Genomic DNA, 18097 nt, shown 5'->3' with positions numbered 1-18097 from the left:
AACCATATTACAATATGCAAAACAGTACATATCTTCTTTCTCCTAGAATGTACATTTTGAAAGGGCAGGAACACTAGATTTTTTAACCTGTGAAATTACCTGTAAAAAATATCAGGATCATTGCTAAAAACAACTTGGTGTGGCTGGTAAGTTGGTATAGGCTATATCTTCTTGTGTAATATGATCCATCTCTATCCCCAAAACTTTAATAGATATTCCACTCACTACTCTTCTCCAAAAAAGACAAAAAAATTGAAAATGCCATACCCTCGTATGTTTACGAATAAGTCTTCCGCAGCTTTGTGAATGTGGAAAACTTCATCCCGAAAGAGAGAGAGGCAAGAGCTACTTTGAAGAGCTAGCTTCCAAAGGTTCAGTGCTGTTGCATCAGTATTTAGGATCCCATGGCACAAAATAAATCCAACTTTAAACAAATGAAAAAGAAGTGCAAATATAAAAGTATTCCAAAGTTAGATTATTTCAGTTACAGGGTAGCTTTTTAAAAATAAAGAAACATTAACAAATCACTAAACTGAGGCTTTTAAGTGACAGTTAATAATACATATACATACAAGATACCAGCAATATTTCTCTTTTTCAATTATAATTTTCTGTACTCTGCAAAACCAGTGCTTTGAACCTACACTGATGAAATGGGGGAAAATGTCACTTCTGGGTTGAGAAGGAAGCGGTTTTAAAAAATGAGTAAAAGATACTTTAAGCCAGAGATCAGAAGCTACCAATTCACACATAATACAGTAATCATTAGTTTTTACAAGAACTGAAAAAGCTAATCTACTCTTCTAAATCTCCAGAAGAAATTAAATAGCATCTCACATTTTCATAGCAAATTATAGTTACTAGGTAAGTCCTTTGACATGATTATCCTATAGTGTAGAAAGAACCAGTGGTATCCTTTTCTTATCATTGAAGAAATGAAGGTCAATGACTTGACTAAAGTTATACTAATAAAGTATTAGAGCTAGACTTTGCCTCAAGCAGTTACCATTAAAGTCCAATATTCTTTCAATATATTACGCTGCTCCCTATCATATGAATTTGAGTATCTTTTACCTTCTGTCATCTAATTTAGAAATCCTACACAAATGTGTAATGCTGCATGTTTATGTCCTCCCTAGCGCTCTATTCTAGGCCATAGAACCTCATCTTTCATTCTTTCAACATTACTGAGTGCGTATTATAAACTAGGTACTGTACTGGCCAGTTACAAATTCAATCCTATTTTCTGAGATTTCCCTCTGATTCTCAATAGTCACTCCCATCTTTAAACTCCTGAATCGTTAACATTTAACTTGCCATTTGTCTTTTATTCTTAGCTCAACCTTCCTTTTAAAGGGTCACTATACAAGCGAGCTAACTCTTAAGCATATATTGAGGAGTCATACATACAGAAGTACATTGGGGCTTCCCTGGTGGCGCAGTGGTTGAGAGTCCACCTGCCAATGCAGGGGACACAGGTTTGTGCCCCGGTCCGGGAAAATCCCACATGCCGCGGAGCAGCTGGGCCCGTGAGCCATGGCCGCTGAGCCTGCGCGTCCGGAGCCTGTGCTCCGCAACGGGAGAGGCCACAACAGTGAGGGGCCCGCGTACCGCAAAAACAAAAACAAAAACAAAAGTACATTGAACTTCCTTAAATTTCCTGATATATTAAGATGTTTTTCATACAACAGGGCCCCTAAATGCAAGCCTAATTATTTGATCTAGTATGTAACCAAAGAAATAGAACATACTGTATGAAAATTTTAAAAATCCTTGAGAAGTTTTATAAAAATTTTTGCCTCGTGTACTGACATTTTTTTTTAAATAAATAAATTTATAGGGGGAGTTTTTTTTTTTTTTTTTTTTTCAAGCAGGCGGATTCTTAACCACTGTGCTACCAGGGAAGTCCCATGTACTGACATTTTATACTCTAATCCCCTTAGTACAATGAAATTTCACTTAGTGCCTTGTACCTTAATGTATACTTAGATTCACAAGATTGCTGTTGATAATAAAATTTCTCTGAGAATATTATCAGTTTCATTATGGGTTACTGTATATTTTACTTTTTTAAGATATGAGTCACATTATACATTAAGATATATTCATTTGTTTATGATAAGGTCAATAAAAGGTAAATTAATTTAAAATAGCCCAAGATTAGGAAGACAATTTATTAATTGAAGCACACATTAACCTCCTTTCCCCACTAAGGTCCCAATAAAAGGACAGGAAAAAAAATTTTTTAAGCTATAAAAATATTAGAAAACAAGATAGAAGACCAATACTAGACAAGAAAGTTGGAGAAAATCTTTGAAGAAAGAAAGACTGTACTATCAATTTAAAAAGAGGTCTTTCCCAAGGAGTCCTCTTAGTGTAATTAATAGAGTAAGAACGGACCCTGAAAAGAATATCAGGATAAGTTATGGTGTAACTGCATTCAAAAGAGCAGGGTCCTCAACATTCCAGACCCTCAACAATGCTTGGTCCTAGGCTATAATCTAGACCAGTGACTCTGAAACTTTAGCTTTCTAGCAGGATCACTGGGAAGGCATATTAAATCACAGGTTGCTGGGATCCATTCAGAGTTTCTCATTCAGTAGGTCTAGGGTAGAGATCAGTATTCTGCATATCTAACAAGTTCCTAGGTGATACTGCTAGCCTTTGAACTAATCTAGAGCAAAGCTCTAAAGAAAGTAGACCATCTTCTATAGAAAGTCCTAGAGTGGGAATTGATGTCAAAAAGAGAAGTGCACAGTTTGACCTAATTCTATTAATTCTACTCAAGGCTCAAATAAATGAAAGCAGTAAAACTGAGTAAACATTCCTTACTTTGGGCAACTGTGGTTATCCCAAATCTGTTTGCCTTTTCCATGCCCAGGTATCCTCCCCTTAGGGTAGTCTGTCTTCTGACTCGCATCCCTGGCTCATTACACAAAGCCTGTATTCAGCATTCCCTTTTAAGGTAAAGACTGCGGGGAAACAGTCCTATTTAATGCTAGAGGTCACTCATGCCACCTAACTCTACTAATCACACTAGTTCTTTATCCACACATCCATAAACATAAAACAGTCAAGGATCACCATACTTTTGAGCAAAATCAATACTGTGAAAGTTGTGTTTTTAAATCAACAAAGCACGAAAACCTTAACTACCATTATAAAAGAAAATATAAACATCCAAACCTGATCAACATAAAAATTATAATTAATAAAAATGGCTAAGGGCAGGGGGTGTGTGCTAAATTCTTCCTCTTTCATACTAATAACAGTGCTACTCAAACTGCCAGTGCATACTGAGATTAAGTAGAGAACTGAGAGTATTTAGAAACTTTCATTTAGAAAACTTTTCATTGACAGCAATTTATAAGTAGAAACCTAATAATCATCCAATTGTTAGATTAAATTGAATCTAATAATTAAAACGTGGGCTTTTTTGTCTTTGCTTATTACTTTATCTGATAATTCCAGTAATTCAGTTCCACTGTACTTTATAAAAGTATCAATCTAAAAATCACTAAAAAAGAAAAACTGGTCCTTCACCAGTTTTAGAAACAGTATAATAAAAAGTCATCAAATAGTACCTAAATGTTAATAAATTAAGAAACAAGAACTATAAGAACTAAAAAGCACAAACTGCTCAAAATTATTCCCCTCTGCCAGTGGACCTGGGGTGGTAGAAAAAATTATAGCAATTCTCATTTATATTATATCTGTGTGTCTATTTCTCCCATAGTTTGTGAACTTCCTAGGAGTGCAAACAAGTAATCTGATCTCCCATGCAAACATGAGTTATCTATTACATATACTAAAGTAAATTAAGACCAAAAACTTTAACTGAATAAATGCAATATGAAGAAAATCATTAAAAATAAAATAAAAATTTAGTTTGGATGGCCGTGTTGAGAGGAAATATAATGTAGACCATCAGCCTTGGATTTAGTGTGGGTTCTCTGTCTTTGTCACTTACTAGCTGTGTGGACGAAACTTTAGATTCCTCATCTATAAAATAGACCATCTACCCTAACAGGGTGAGTATAAGGGTTGAATGAGGTAATGTACATAGAAGTCTTAGTACAGTGCGTGGCACAAAAGTAATACATGTTACCTGTTATTTTTCTCTAAAACTTAAACCTGAGGGGGTAATCAAAAACTAACCAGTTTTACTTACAGATAATCCATTTTTCCATGGCGTCCAAAGAGAGATATTCACAAGGCATCTTAAAAAGAGAAAATATAAATTTGTGGCTTAAAGAAAGTCTTAAAAAAATATTCTGTACTGAGTCACTCCTCCTTCTCTTCCTCCTGAGAAGTCTGACTACTCAACTCTTGGTTCAAATACCACCACAACATATTTGAAAAGTTGGATGAAAGTTTTATAACCTATATTTATACTTGCAGTCCATAAAGGACAATGAAAGCTGTGCCTCTTTCACATTTACACACCCTGAAACTTCTCTTTAAAAAATACTGTTGCTAAATTGTTTTCAATCTGGTAAATGACTAGTTCCAAATTTCCCAAGTCTATTGTAGAGTTTGCAGTATTCCAAAGGATAAAATTTTAGTCAAGTTAAAGAAAAGATTTATGTACCTCGATGTTCACTGTCTCACCCAAATCAGTAATTATGTGTGTGTATTCTCCATATGCGTAACATCTATGTTCATATACACAGAAAAAAGCTTGAAAAGAAATGTAACAGAATACAACAGCGATTTTCTCTAGTTGGTGAGATTTGGGATGATTTTTGTTTTCTTCTTTATAATTTTCTGAATCTTCCAAATTTTCTACCATAATAAGGCTAAGCAAATTTTTAAACCTTAAAAGAAAATACTCGTACTACTAATTTTACTAACTTAACATCAGAATCTAGAAATACAAAAACTAAATGGTATGATTTTAATACTGAGCATTTTACAATAAATAAACTTCACTGACAGGCTAATACTTATTAGAAGAAAAACTGCAATAGCACTGCTTAACTGATATTTTTTTTAAAAAATCAACTTTACTATTTTCATTCAAAAAAGAAAATACAGAACCATACAGTGTCAGACTGTGCAGGGTTAAGCATTGTACTGGGTGCACTGATGAGACTCAATAATTGAGCATTTCTCCACTGGTCAGCTGAAAGATTCCTTCGTGGATACACCATCTGAAGAGAAATCAGTGCATCTGAAAGAGACTAATTAAATAGAAAAAAAGAAAGTTGAGGAATAAAATGGTTTTTTTTTTCAATTTCCATTTAAATTCCAGCTACAACTGCTGTGTGTTTCTAACTGTATCATCGTAAAACAATAAGAGCGTAATTACAACTACGCTCCATATACTATTTGAGGTGGGTTCCAGTTATCCTCCTCTAGATTTTTTTTTTTTAACTTCATGAAGCTACATAGATTCTGCATTCCTCAGCAAAAGCTTAGCTCAAGAAATCATGTTACTTTCTTCAGGTGAAAATGTTTGGCAATCTTGAGATCTTTATTTCAAAAAGGGTAGAGAGTCTAGGGTAATCATTTTGTGCATCACTTTCTACTCAATAGCTCTCACTGAAAGAAAAAGACATTAAGGTTACATGACTAAGTGTTAATAGAGCTCAACATGTTTCATATTTCTTCAAAGAATGCCTTCTAAAAATAACCCACTGTACTTTATCTTAATAAATTACTTAACTTCTATTTGCCATTTGGTCTATTAATTACAGCTTTACTATCTAGGTATTTAATTTTTCATCTCATCTGATTCTTGCTTGCTTTTAACTATTCTTTGCTATTCACTCCTCCTTCCTAAAAATTCTGTACGAGTGGTTCTTTAATCTGGCTGCACATAAACTGCCAGGGAAGTCTGTTCAGAAAAAGAGAATCCAGGGCTCTGCCTGAACCAGAACCTCTGGGAGTAAAGCCCAGGAATCTGTTCTTATCACACTCCACCAAGTGATTCAGAATAGCTTTTTAAATTAAATTAACTGAATTTTAACAAATCCTAGCAAATACATGATGGTTTTTCTATCAAAACCCTGAGATATCACAGAACATCGGAAAAATCAAGATTAGGAAAAAACTGGTCTAATCCAAATGGACAATTCTCCTCAAGTAATTATTAATTGTCTAATATAAGCTAATGGCTATGGAGAACTCAGAGATCCAACAGCCTTTAAAAGAAATTTTCATCAACTAACTGGGAAAAGAACCAAATTTGAAGTGGCTAACTAAAAACAAGGCCATACATGATTGGCAAGAAGTTAGAAACAGATCCAGAGAAAAAATAGGAAAGGAGTAGGGAAAACATTTCTAGATGAGGAAAAAGGACTATCAAAATCAGAGAGACAGACAACAATGATCTGCTCAGCACTTTGAGGAATCCTGGCACTTTCATCTACAATGCTGATTTTTACTTCAAAACTAATGTCATCTACTAGCCTCTTTCAAATGATTCAACTAACTCCAAGACATTAAACCTACATAAATTTGTAGATATAATACAGCTATGCAAAGAAATTAAACTGGAAATGCATCTTCAGAATTTTCATGGGAGTAAGAAAACTGAAGGAAAATTCTTGCTGTCAACTGTATGTCAAAAAAAAAGCATAGATTCATACAAAATACTGTATTACTAAGAAGTCTAACTCCGGGCTTCCCTGGTGGCACCATGGTTAAGAATCCTCCTGCCAAGGCAGGGGACACGGGTTCGAGCCCTGGTCCGGGAAGATCCCATATGCCGTGGAACAACTAAGCCCGTGCACCACAACTACTGAGCCTGCGCTCTAGAGCCCGCGAGCCACAACTAGTGAGCCCATGTGTCACAACTACTGAAGCCTGCGTGCCTAGAGCTTGTGCTCCACAACGAGAAGCCACTGCAATGAGAAGCCCATGCATCGCAACGAAGAGTAGCCCCCACTCGCCGCAACTAGAGAAAGCCCGCGCACAGCAACAAAGACCCAACACAGCCAAAAATAAAATAAATAAATTTTTAAAAAAATTCTAACTCTCATCATTCAAAGAGAACAACGGGCCAAGATTCTAATATCCTGGGTTTTAGCTCTAGTTTTGCCACTATTGCTACCAAATGGCTTACTTCATCATATCACTTTTCCAGCCTCAATTTCCTTATCTATAAATAATGAGGATACCTGTAAATTTCCTTGATGTGCTTAGGAACTAGCCCTCCCTCAGAGAAGCCATAAAGGCAAGACTCTAAACCAAAACTATTTCATTAAGAACTAGTTTTTTAATATACCATAAAAGACAGACATGCCAAATTATCACAAAACTCCTGTAGTATTTCTCTCATTAAGAGGCTATATTATAATAATATAGCTAAAATTTATTAAATACTATGTACCTAAATACTCTTTACAAAGTAACTCATCTAATACTGCACTTTTACAGGTAAGAAAACTGAGGTACACTGAAGTTGGTTAAGTAACTTGCCCAATATTACACTGTAATTGGCAGAGCTGGGATTAGAACCCAAGCAATCTGATACAAATATAGACATTCTCAAATACTAAACTTCACTATCTCTATACACTATACTGAACCTAAAAACTACAATGGATCAATATATTCCTGAATCTCTATTCACTATTCTGAATCTAATAAATGAGTTCTCTGGTTCACAATTAGATAAAACCATGCATAACTATTATTCACATCTCATTATAATTTTCTTTCTTAAAAGTAGTTTATCACTCTAACTATCCACCCTTAAGCTGTATCATATGCCTATTGAAGCACCCCTAAAAACCAGCTCTTACCTTGCTATGGGGTACAAATTCTTCCATCATCTTCTTTAAAGGGTTTTCATAGTCCACAATCATCTGACCAAGACGTGGGTATTCTCGGTCACTTAAAACAGACATATCAAATATCACTGAGTTGTAAGCCATAAAATTAATTGGGAATTTCACACAGATTTTTATAATGCAGGTTTACCTTGCTCCATGGGTCATTTCATGCGCATAGTTGTATAATCCAATGATTGCCTTCCTTTCTTCAATTCGAGACAGCAGTATCATTAGTGTTGTATACGTTATGATCAAATCTAAGTAGTTCTTCGTTAAATCAAAGTTTACAGTCTAGGGGAAAAAAACCATTAAGTTCAACTCCTTCCTATTTCACAAACTTTTAAGCACACACACAAAAATCTTCATGGCAGCTACTGAAAGCTAATAATTTTCTATAGTTATTTGTTTTACCCCCATTTCTGAAATTCTATCTAACTCCTTTCCCCAAAAACATGCCTATAATTTTGGAGTTATAGATAATAGTTTTGTGCTTGTGACAAAATTTTATGGATGAAACAGAGTCTGTGATCACCCTATTCAAACTGCTAACAGTTTAAAAGAATAACCAAAACCAGAAAAATAATAAACATGAAAGCAAATCTCACTAAGCAAGAAAAAAGGAGTATTAAATAAATAAATAGGTTCACCATTAAGTCAGTGGAGACGTTTTTCACTTTGACTTCCTATATCTAGAAATTGACTTATCAAGAAAGATTTTTATCAAGTATGCTTTTTATAGAGAAAAGGATTACTTGTGTAACCTTTTAAAATTGGGCCTATTAAAATACTAAAATTAACAACTATTTCCGAATATGTACAAGATTTATATTCAATGACAATCAAATAAACAAGTGAAAATACAGTATAACTCCTTACCTTAAAAAATACAAGCCAAATTAACAATGCTGAAACTTTATATACTAATCATTTACATTTTCTCTAAAGAAAAGCATTTGATCCCCTTAGTTCTACTAGAAACAGACAGAAGAATTGGAAATTTTTCTGAAAATAATACTTACAATATCAAAGAAGACTTGGCAAACATCAATAGTATTCAGCAATTCACAAACATGGTCCTGAAAATAAAAGTTTATTTAAACCTTTTACCTATATGAATACTACTAAATTCAGAAAACACACACAAATAAAATGTATTTTGAATTTTTGTTCTAGAAGAATTCCAATTTTATTATCTACAAGTGACAGAACAATTTATATGATTAACAAATATCAATCTATCTCTGAAATGTTAAATTCTATACATTAAAATACATACCTTAAATTCCATAACATCTACAAATGTGAAGTAATATAATGCCAGATTTTTCAGAATCTCTGATTTTTCTTTCTGTAGTTGTGCAAGCTGTTGCTGTGAAAACAAAATTAGAATGCATTGTTTACTGAGAACAAAATTATTTAGTTTTACTACAAACTATCTTCTTTTATGATTGCTAAATGGAAGCACAAGCTTTTAGGACAATATTTCTAGATGATTAAGGCTCTTTTAAAAAACCAAAATACTTGAGACAGCAACTGCTAATAGTGACCAGCAACTGACATTGTGAGGCTATAAAACGAATCAAAGCAGATTAGTACCAAACTGCACTACTATTAAGGAAAATTGGAAAGTGTTAGGAAAATTATCAAATGAACTCTTTAAAAAAACTAAAAACAACTCATGAGCATGACCACATTACTAGAAGTGGGAGAAAAGAAAGTGAAAAACATTATAACTTACACTACAAAAAACAATATGCTTTATAAATTTGGAACTTACCAAAAAGAACATCCAGGCAAAGCCACGTTACGCATGCAAAATAAAATGTAGATACAAACATAAAATACAGTAACGGTTCCCTGACCAGATCCACAAAACACAATAATACATTAAAGAAAAGCAAAAACCAAAACAACAAAAAAGATATGAGAAAGAAGCAAAACTAGAGTTAAGACACTGGTAAACATAAAAAGAAGAAAAATGTGAATACAAAAGACAAATATTATTTCAATCAACTGTATTATTAAATTTACAAAAGTCCTAAGTTTTCTCTTTAAAACAACTATTAATATAATTTCTGAAAGAATCCAGCCATATTTAACATCATATATCATAAGTCTGCCAGAATTCCGGAAAAACATCTAGAACCTATCTGATACTCTGAATGTAGTCTACAGAATAGAAACTTCCACATCTTCCACTTCTGTTAGAAGAGCAGAATCTCAGGCCCACCTCAAACCTACCAAATCAGAATCTGCCATTTAACAAGATACCCAGGTGATCTGAATGCACATTAAATATAAAATAATTCACCTAGAACATGAGAAAACCAGAAAATATGAGAAAGTGCTTCAAAATATCAAACTTGCTATCAAAGCCCATAGTTTTGAGGCCCTCAATCAGTTCTTAAACTTACACCTACACAAGAGTGTTGGGGGAGAGGTGCCTCTACACATAATTGTATTGAACCATTATGATAAGTCAGAAAATTTATAATAGTGAGCATAGCATCAGGAGATTAAAAAAACTATTAAAAGACTATTTAAAAAACAGCAAGCACAGGGGCTTCCCTGGTGGCGCAGTGGTTGAGAGGCCGCCTGCCGATGCAGGGGACGCAGGTTCGTGCCCCGGTCTGGGAAGATCCCACATGCCGCAGAGGGGCTGGGCCCGTGAGCCATGGCCGCTGAGCCTGCGCGTCCGGAGTCTGTGCTCCGCAATGGGAGAGGCCACAACAGTGAGAGGCCCACGTACAGCAAAAAACAAAACAAAACAAAACAAAAAACAGCAAGCACAGCATTCTGGTAGACCCAACTATTATAAAGTGCCCTAAACACGGCAGTCCCTGAGGACATGTAAAAAAGTGTAAACGAAGTATCTCTATGCCAAATTATCACAAAACTCCTGTAGTATTTCTCTCATTAAGAGGCTATATTATAATAATATAGCTAAAATTTATTAAATACTATGTACCTAAATACTCTTTACAAAGTAACTCATCTAATACTGCACTTTTACAGGTAAGAAAACTGAGGTACACTGAAGTTGGTTAAGTAACTTGCCCAATATTACACTGTAATTGGCAGAGCTGGGATTAGAACCCAAGCAATCTGATACAAATATAGACATTCTCAAATACTAAACTTCACTATCTCTATACACTATACTGAACCTAAAAACTACAATGGATCAATATATTCCTGAATCTCTATTCACTATTCTGAATCTAATAAATGAGTTCTCTGGTTCACAATTAGATAAAACCATGCATAACTATTATTCACATCTCATTATAATTTTCTTTCTTAAAAGTAGTTTATCACTCTAACTATCCACCCTTAAGCTGTATCATATGCCTATTGAAGCACCCCTAAAAACCAGCTCTTACCTTGCTATGGGGTACAAATTCTTCCATCATCTTCTTTAAAGGGTTTTCATAGTCCACAATCATCTGACCAAGACGTGGGTATTCTCGGTCACTTAAAACAGACATATCAAATATCACTGAGTTGTAAGCCATAAAATTAATTGGGAATTTCACACAGATTTTTATAATGCAGGTTTACCTTGCTCCATGGGTCATTTCATGTGCATAGTTGTATAATCCAATGATTGCCTTCCTTTCTTCAATTCGAGACAGCAGTATCATTAGTGTTGTATACGTTATGATCAAATCTAAGTAGTTCTTCGTTAAATCAAAGTTTACAGTCTAGGGGAAAAAAACCATTAAGTTCAACTCCTTCCTATTTCACAAACTTTTAAGCACACACACAAAAATCTTCATGGCAGCTACTGAAAGCTAATAATTTTCTATAGTTATTTGTTTTACCCCCATTTCTGAAATTCTATCTAACTCCTTTCACCAAAAACATGCCTATAATTTTGGAGTTATAGATAATAGTTTTGTGCTTGTGACAAAATTTTATGGATGAAACAGAGTCTGTGATCACCCTATTCAAACTGCTAACAGTTTAAAAGAATAACCAAAACCAGAAAAATAATAAACATGAAAGCAAATCTCACTAAGCAAGAAAAAAGGAGTATTAAATAAATAAATAGGTTCACCATTAAGTCAGTGGAGACGTTTTTCACTTTGACTTCCTATATCTAGAAATTGACTTATCAAGAAAGATTTTTATCAAGTATGCTTTTTATAGAGAAAAGGATTACTTGTGTAACCTTTTAAAATTGGGCCTATTAAAATACTAAAATTAACAACTATTTCCGAATATGTACAAGATTTATATTCAATGACAATCAAATAAACAAGTGAAAATACAGTATAACTCCTTACCTTAAAAAATACAAGCCAAATTAACAATGCTGAAACTTTATATACTAATCATTTACATTTTCTCTAAAGAAAAGCATTTGATCCCCTTAGTTCTACTAGAAACAGACAGAAGAATTGGAAATTTTTCTGAAAATAATACTTACAATATCAAAGAAGACTTGGCAAACATCAATAGTATTCAGCAATTCACAAACATGGTCCTGAAAATAAAAGTTTATTTAAACCTTTTACCTATATGAATACTACTAAATTCAGAAAACACACACAAATAAAATGTATTTTGAATTTTTGTTCTAGAAGAATTCCAATTTTATTATCTACAAGTGACAGAACAATTTATATGATTAACAAATATCAATCTATCTCTGAAATGTTAAATTCTATACATTAAAATACATACCTTAAATTCCATAACATCTACAAATGTGAAGTAATATAATGCCAGATTTTTCAGAATCTCTGATTTTTCTTTCTGTAGTTGTGCAAGCTGTTGCTGTGAAAACAAAATTAGAATGCATTGTTTACTGAGAACAAAATTATTTAGTTTTACTACAAACTATCTTCTTTTATGATTGCTAAATGGAAGCACAAGCTTTTAGGACAATATTTCTAGATGATTAAGGCTCTTTTAAAAAACCAAAATACTTGAGACAGCAACTGCTAATAGTGACCAGCAACTGACATTGTGAGGCTATAAAACGAATCAAAGCAGATTAGTACCAAACTGCACTACTATTAAGGAAAATTGGAAAGTGTTAGGAAAATTATCAAATGAACTCTTTAAAAAAACTAAAAACAACTCATGAGCATGACCACATTACTAGAAGTGGGAGAAAAGAAAGTGAAAAACATTATAACTTACACTACAAAAAACAATATGCTTTATAAATTTGGAACTTACCAAAAAGAACATCCAGGCAAAGCCACGTTACGCATGCAAAATAAAATGTAGATACAAACATAAAATACAGTAACGGTTCCCTGACCAGATCCACAAAACACAATAATACATTAAAGAAAAGCAAAAACCAAAACAACAAAAAAGATATGAGAAAGAAGCAAAACTAGAGTTAAGACACTGGTAAACATAAAAAGAAGAAAAATGTGAATACAAAAGACAAATATTATTTCAATCAACTGTATTATTAAATTTACAAAAGTCCTAAGTTTTCTCTTTAAAACAACTATTAATATAATTTCTGAAAGAATCCAGCCATATTTAACATCATATATCATAAGTCTGCCAGAATTCCGGAAAAACATCTAGAACCTATCTGATACTCTGAATGTAGTCTACAGAATAGAAACTTCCACATCTTCCACTTCTGTTAGAAGAGCAGAATCTCAGGCCCACCTCAAACCTACCAAATCAGAATCTGCCATTTAACAAGATACCCAGGTGATCTGAATGCACATTAAATATAAAATAATTCACCTAGAACATGAGAAAACCAGAAAATATGAGAAAGTGCTTCAAAATATCAAACTTGCTATCAAAGCCCATAGTTTTGAGGCCCTCAATCAGTTCTTAAACTTACACCTACACAAGAGTGTTGGGGGAGAGGTGCCTCTACACATAATTGTATTGAACCATTATGATAAGTCAGAAAATTTATAATAGTGAGCATAGCATCAGGAGATTAAAAAAACTATTAAAAGACTATTTAAAAAACAGCAAGCACAGGGGCTTCCCTGGTGGCGCAGTGGTTGAGAGGCCGCCTGCCGATGCAGGGGACGCAGGTTCGTGCCCCGGTCTGGGAAGATCCCACATGCCGCAGAGGGGCTGGGCCCGTGAGCCATGGCCGCTGAGCCTGCGCGTCCGGAGTCTGTGCTCCGCAATGGGAGAGGCCACAACAGTGAGAGGCCCACGTACAGCAAAAAACAAAACAAAACAAAACAAAAAACAGCAAGCACAGCATTCTGGTAGACCCAACTATTATAAAGTGCCCTAGACACGGCAGTCCCTGAGGACATGTAAAAAAGTGTAAACGAAGTATCTCTACTTCCCCTATATGCCAGGCAAACTGAGATATATACTTATAGTGATGGATGTAACCATTCTAGCTTTATCTGTGGTAGTAGTTGACTCTATTTTGAACAATATATGTTTCAAAACAATTCTATGTTTATAAGCACACTTTTAATCATTACCACTCACAACATCAAGCAGACACCTTTCTAAATGATTCTGTTTCCTCAGATTATACTACCTTTACCTTGTTCAATAACATTAAACATTTACAATTGACATCTTAATCCTTTCCCCTACTTTTCAGTACTTCAAATTTGAACTTTGCAAGGTAACAGGTGAAAGTAAACATAATATAATAGGATAAAAAGCAAAAGTATAATTTGGTTGCTACTGGGTTAATTATTAATAGTGCCTCCTTTCAATTTCAGTGTCCTAGTTTGGACAAAAAATGACACAGTCACCATCTTATTATGGGCCTTAAGGATCTTTTACACAAATTCTCATTTTGCATATTAAGAAGCTAATGCTCACAGAACTTAAAAGAATCTTCCCAAGGTTATATAACTACTTAATATGACAAGGCCAGGATTAAAAATTTCATATCCATGCTCCTGATAAAGTGTTCTTTCTACCATTCCACATGCCCCCCATCTTCCTTTTTAATAGTAAAATCTCATTATGGTCTCAATTTCTCATTCAATTTTATTTCCCCCCAAATTGTATGTAACTAGCCTCTACACTGGCTAAAACAAATTTACTGAACTAAAGGATATCTAAATTCAAAATAACTACTCAAGTTTTTAAGACCCTACATAATTTGGTCCTAATTTACCTTTCCAATCTAAATTTCCCCTATATCCATTCACACACTATACACAGTAGCCAAAACAAACTATTCATTATTTTCTACACACATCTCATGTTTTCTTTACTGCTTTCTCTCTTGAGATGTCCAAATCCCACCACTCACGTATGTCCAAATCCTACTACTCCTAAACTACTCAATTTAAATGTTGACTTTCAAGAAAACATCCCTGATTGAACTTTTTCCCTCAATGCAAATAACATCTCCCTACTCTAAATGTGTATAATTTCTAATAATATCACTTTCTACCTTATATCAGTTACCTGCAACACTATGAGACAGTGTATCAAACTCCACAGCCCATACCAAACAGCTCTGCACATAAGAAGTACACAATATAAACATCTATCAGATGAGTGATTAGGACAATTTTAAAAAACCTTTATATGTCAGCGTCAGATGACATGTTTTAGCAAGTGACACCCACCTCTTACTGTGAAATCACGGCTAAATGACTTAACCTCTCAGAGTCTAATACCCCCATTATCAAAATGGGAGCTGATGTGGGCAGTTTATCCAAGATAATATACATGAGAACACTTTACAGTGCCTGGCACCCAGAAGCTGCTCATTAAATATTAAGTGAATAACAGAAGATGCTCACAGACCACTTCTCCAAAATAAGCAAGAATAAAGCTGTTTTAAATAATCCCAATACTACTCATAGTACTTCTAATAAGACCTGATATTTAACTGAGCATGCTCTCTTTGCCAGGCAGTGTTCCAAATAACATACAAGTATTTCACAAAATCCCCTCAATGTCTCTACATATAGTTACAATTATGTTCCCTATTTAATGAAAATAAATTCCATAAAGCTCTGCATGAAAGTTCAACTATAACAACAAAGAATAAAAGTGTCTACAACTCCTGGGCTTCAACTGAAAAAAAATGCTCCTATTTTAGTTTTTAAAGTGAAGTAGAGCAGACACTATCAAAAAGTATTTAACTTCTAGGTTCAACATCCAGAACAAGTTTTTTTCCCATTATCTCTTTGTTTTATAGTAAATAAAAAGTAGGAAATGGTTTAAGAATATAGCTCAGTAATAGATTGTTTGATGCTACGGAACAGAACATTAGAAAAGTACAATTTTGAGAAATGATTCTATTAATATTCGCTAACACTTTAAAAGCATATAATGGATACATGGGTTAACTATATGAGCAAAATATCTGTACAATGCTTTCATTAAAGCTTCTGACTGTGGAACATTATTCTTAAAATTTAAGTAAAATGTGTAGAAACAAAATAAACAGGATAAATAGCCATGCAGATCACAAAATAAGATCATATCTTTGCAATGAAAAATCTTGGTAATTAATCTTTGTACAATTAAGAAGCATTTTCTACACAAAATATAAGTATCTAAAAAACTGATTGAAATCTAGTATTTACTAGCTTTCATTCTTTCAAAGAAAAGATACTAGCAAATTACAATAAGGAACCAATGACTAAGAGAGCTAACTCAGATTTTCAACATAAAGGAAAGTGACTGAAGTCCTTTATTCACCCATTTCAAATATTCTTTCATCATCGAAACTGCTTATGCATAATAAATTATTTTTCTTGACCTAAACTATGCTAGTATTTTGTTCCTCTTAAAAAACCACCAAGTACAGAGGTTTGGTTCAGGGAAGGCTTTGTTCAATTTCTTAGTATGATATTCTAAATCAGGCTTTTCTTTCTTTTTTATTTAATTTTATTATTATTTATTTTGGGGGGGCTAAGTTGGGTCGTCATTGCTGCATGCAGGCTTTCCCTAGTTGCAGTGAGCAGGGGCTACTCTTTGTTGCGGTGCACGGGCTTCTCATTGTGGTGGCTTCTCTTGTTGCGGAGCATGGGCTCTAGGCCCGGGGGCTTCAGTAGTTGCAGTGCAAGGGCTCAGTACTTGTGGCTTGCATGCTCTAGAGCGCAGGCTCAGTAGTTGTGGTACATGGGCTTAGTTGCTTCATGGCATATGGGATCCTCCCGGACCAGGGCTTGAACCCGTGTCCCCTGCATTGGCAGGCAGATTCCCAACCACTGTGCCACCTGGAAAGTCCCTAAACCAGGCTTTTTAAAATAAGAGTGCTGAGAGGCTATTTGTGTAAACCTCTTTTTTTTTTGCGGTACGCGGGCCTCTCACTGTTGTGGCCTCTCCTGTTGCAGAGCACAGGCTCCGGATGCGCAGGCTCAGCAGCCATGGCTCACGGGCCTAGCCACTCCGCGGCATGTGGGATCTTTCCAGACCGGGGCACGAACCCATGTCCCCTGCATCGACAGGCAGACTCTCAACCACTGCGCCACCAGGGAAGCCCATAAACCTCTTTTAAGGAACTGTCCAGCCACCACTCTACTCATCAACACTCATGTGGACTACTAACTATAGTATAGAAGCCTCCTAACTGATCTCTGTACTTCTGCTCTTGCCTCTTCAGTCTTCTCCATATAGTGGCAGGAGAGTGGACATTATAAGGTAACACACTACCCTGAAGAGATGATTCCAATGAAGGTTATACAAGATATTAACACTGGATGAAGAGTATACGTGAACTCACTGTATTATTTTTGTTTTAGTCTAATATTATTTCAAAATAAAGGGTTTTTAAAAAAATTTTAGTAAGTTTCCCATCACACTTAAAATACAAAGTCTCTTACCAATGTCTCAGAATAAAATCTAAATAGGACCCCTGCCTGTCTCTACAACTTCATCTCCCCTCATGCTCCTCCAGCCTCTCACAGTAATTGTCATACTGGTCTGCGTGCTATGTTCATCAAATAAATTCACCAAGGTTGGTCCCACCTCTGAGCCTTTGCACTTGCTCTTTATCATGTCTGGAATGCTCTTCTCTACTTCTTCACATAGCTCAATCCTTCACTTCACTTCTCTTCAGAGAAGCCATTGTTGTGCACTTACCTAAAATAGTCTTCTCACCCACGTTACTCTCTTACTCCTCATCCTGCTTTCTATTTCTTCCTACCACTTATCTCCAAATAAAGGTACGTATTTATTCACTTTAGTTGTTTGTTGTCTAACATCCTAACTTGAATTGAGATTCCACAGAGGAAAGGAGGTTTGTATTATTTCATGCTATTGTATCCAAGGTCTAGAATACTAGCACACAGTAGATGCACTTTAAATGAATAAATAAATGATCTTCAAGTTTCTCAACATAAGTCATAGAATCAACTTTTAAATTGTACTAATTA

At 34.7% G+C, this 18097-nt stretch overlaps 1 protein-coding gene across 1 annotated transcript in view; it reads right to left on the bottom strand.

The window, feature by feature from the left end:
- NCKAP1 (NCK associated protein 1) overlaps positions 1-18097 on the bottom strand; it is a 99589-nt gene that overhangs the window by 51590 nt on the left and 29902 nt on the right. Inside the window, exons 4-10 of the mRNA XM_024766872.1 lie at positions 12471-12563; positions 12214-12270; positions 11343-11485; positions 11165-11255; positions 5046-5183; positions 4172-4220; positions 268-424 (exon numbers count right to left, since the gene is read on the bottom strand). Of these exons, the coding sequence (XP_024622640.1) occupies positions 268-424; positions 4172-4220; positions 5046-5183; positions 11165-11255; positions 11343-11485; positions 12214-12270; positions 12471-12563 (728 nt within the window). The remainder of the gene's footprint in view (positions 1-267; positions 425-4171; positions 4221-5045; positions 5184-11164; positions 11256-11342; positions 11486-12213; positions 12271-12470; positions 12564-18097) is intronic.

This window comes from Neophocaena asiaeorientalis, unplaced genomic scaffold (genome assembly GCF_003031525.2).
Source record: "Neophocaena asiaeorientalis asiaeorientalis breed wild unplaced genomic scaffold, Neophocaena_asiaeorientalis_V1.1 scaffold113, whole genome shotgun sequence".
Lineage (NCBI taxonomy): Eukaryota > Metazoa > Chordata > Mammalia > Artiodactyla > Phocoenidae > Neophocaena > Neophocaena asiaeorientalis.
This window is presented reverse-complemented; position numbering and strand designations above follow the sequence as displayed.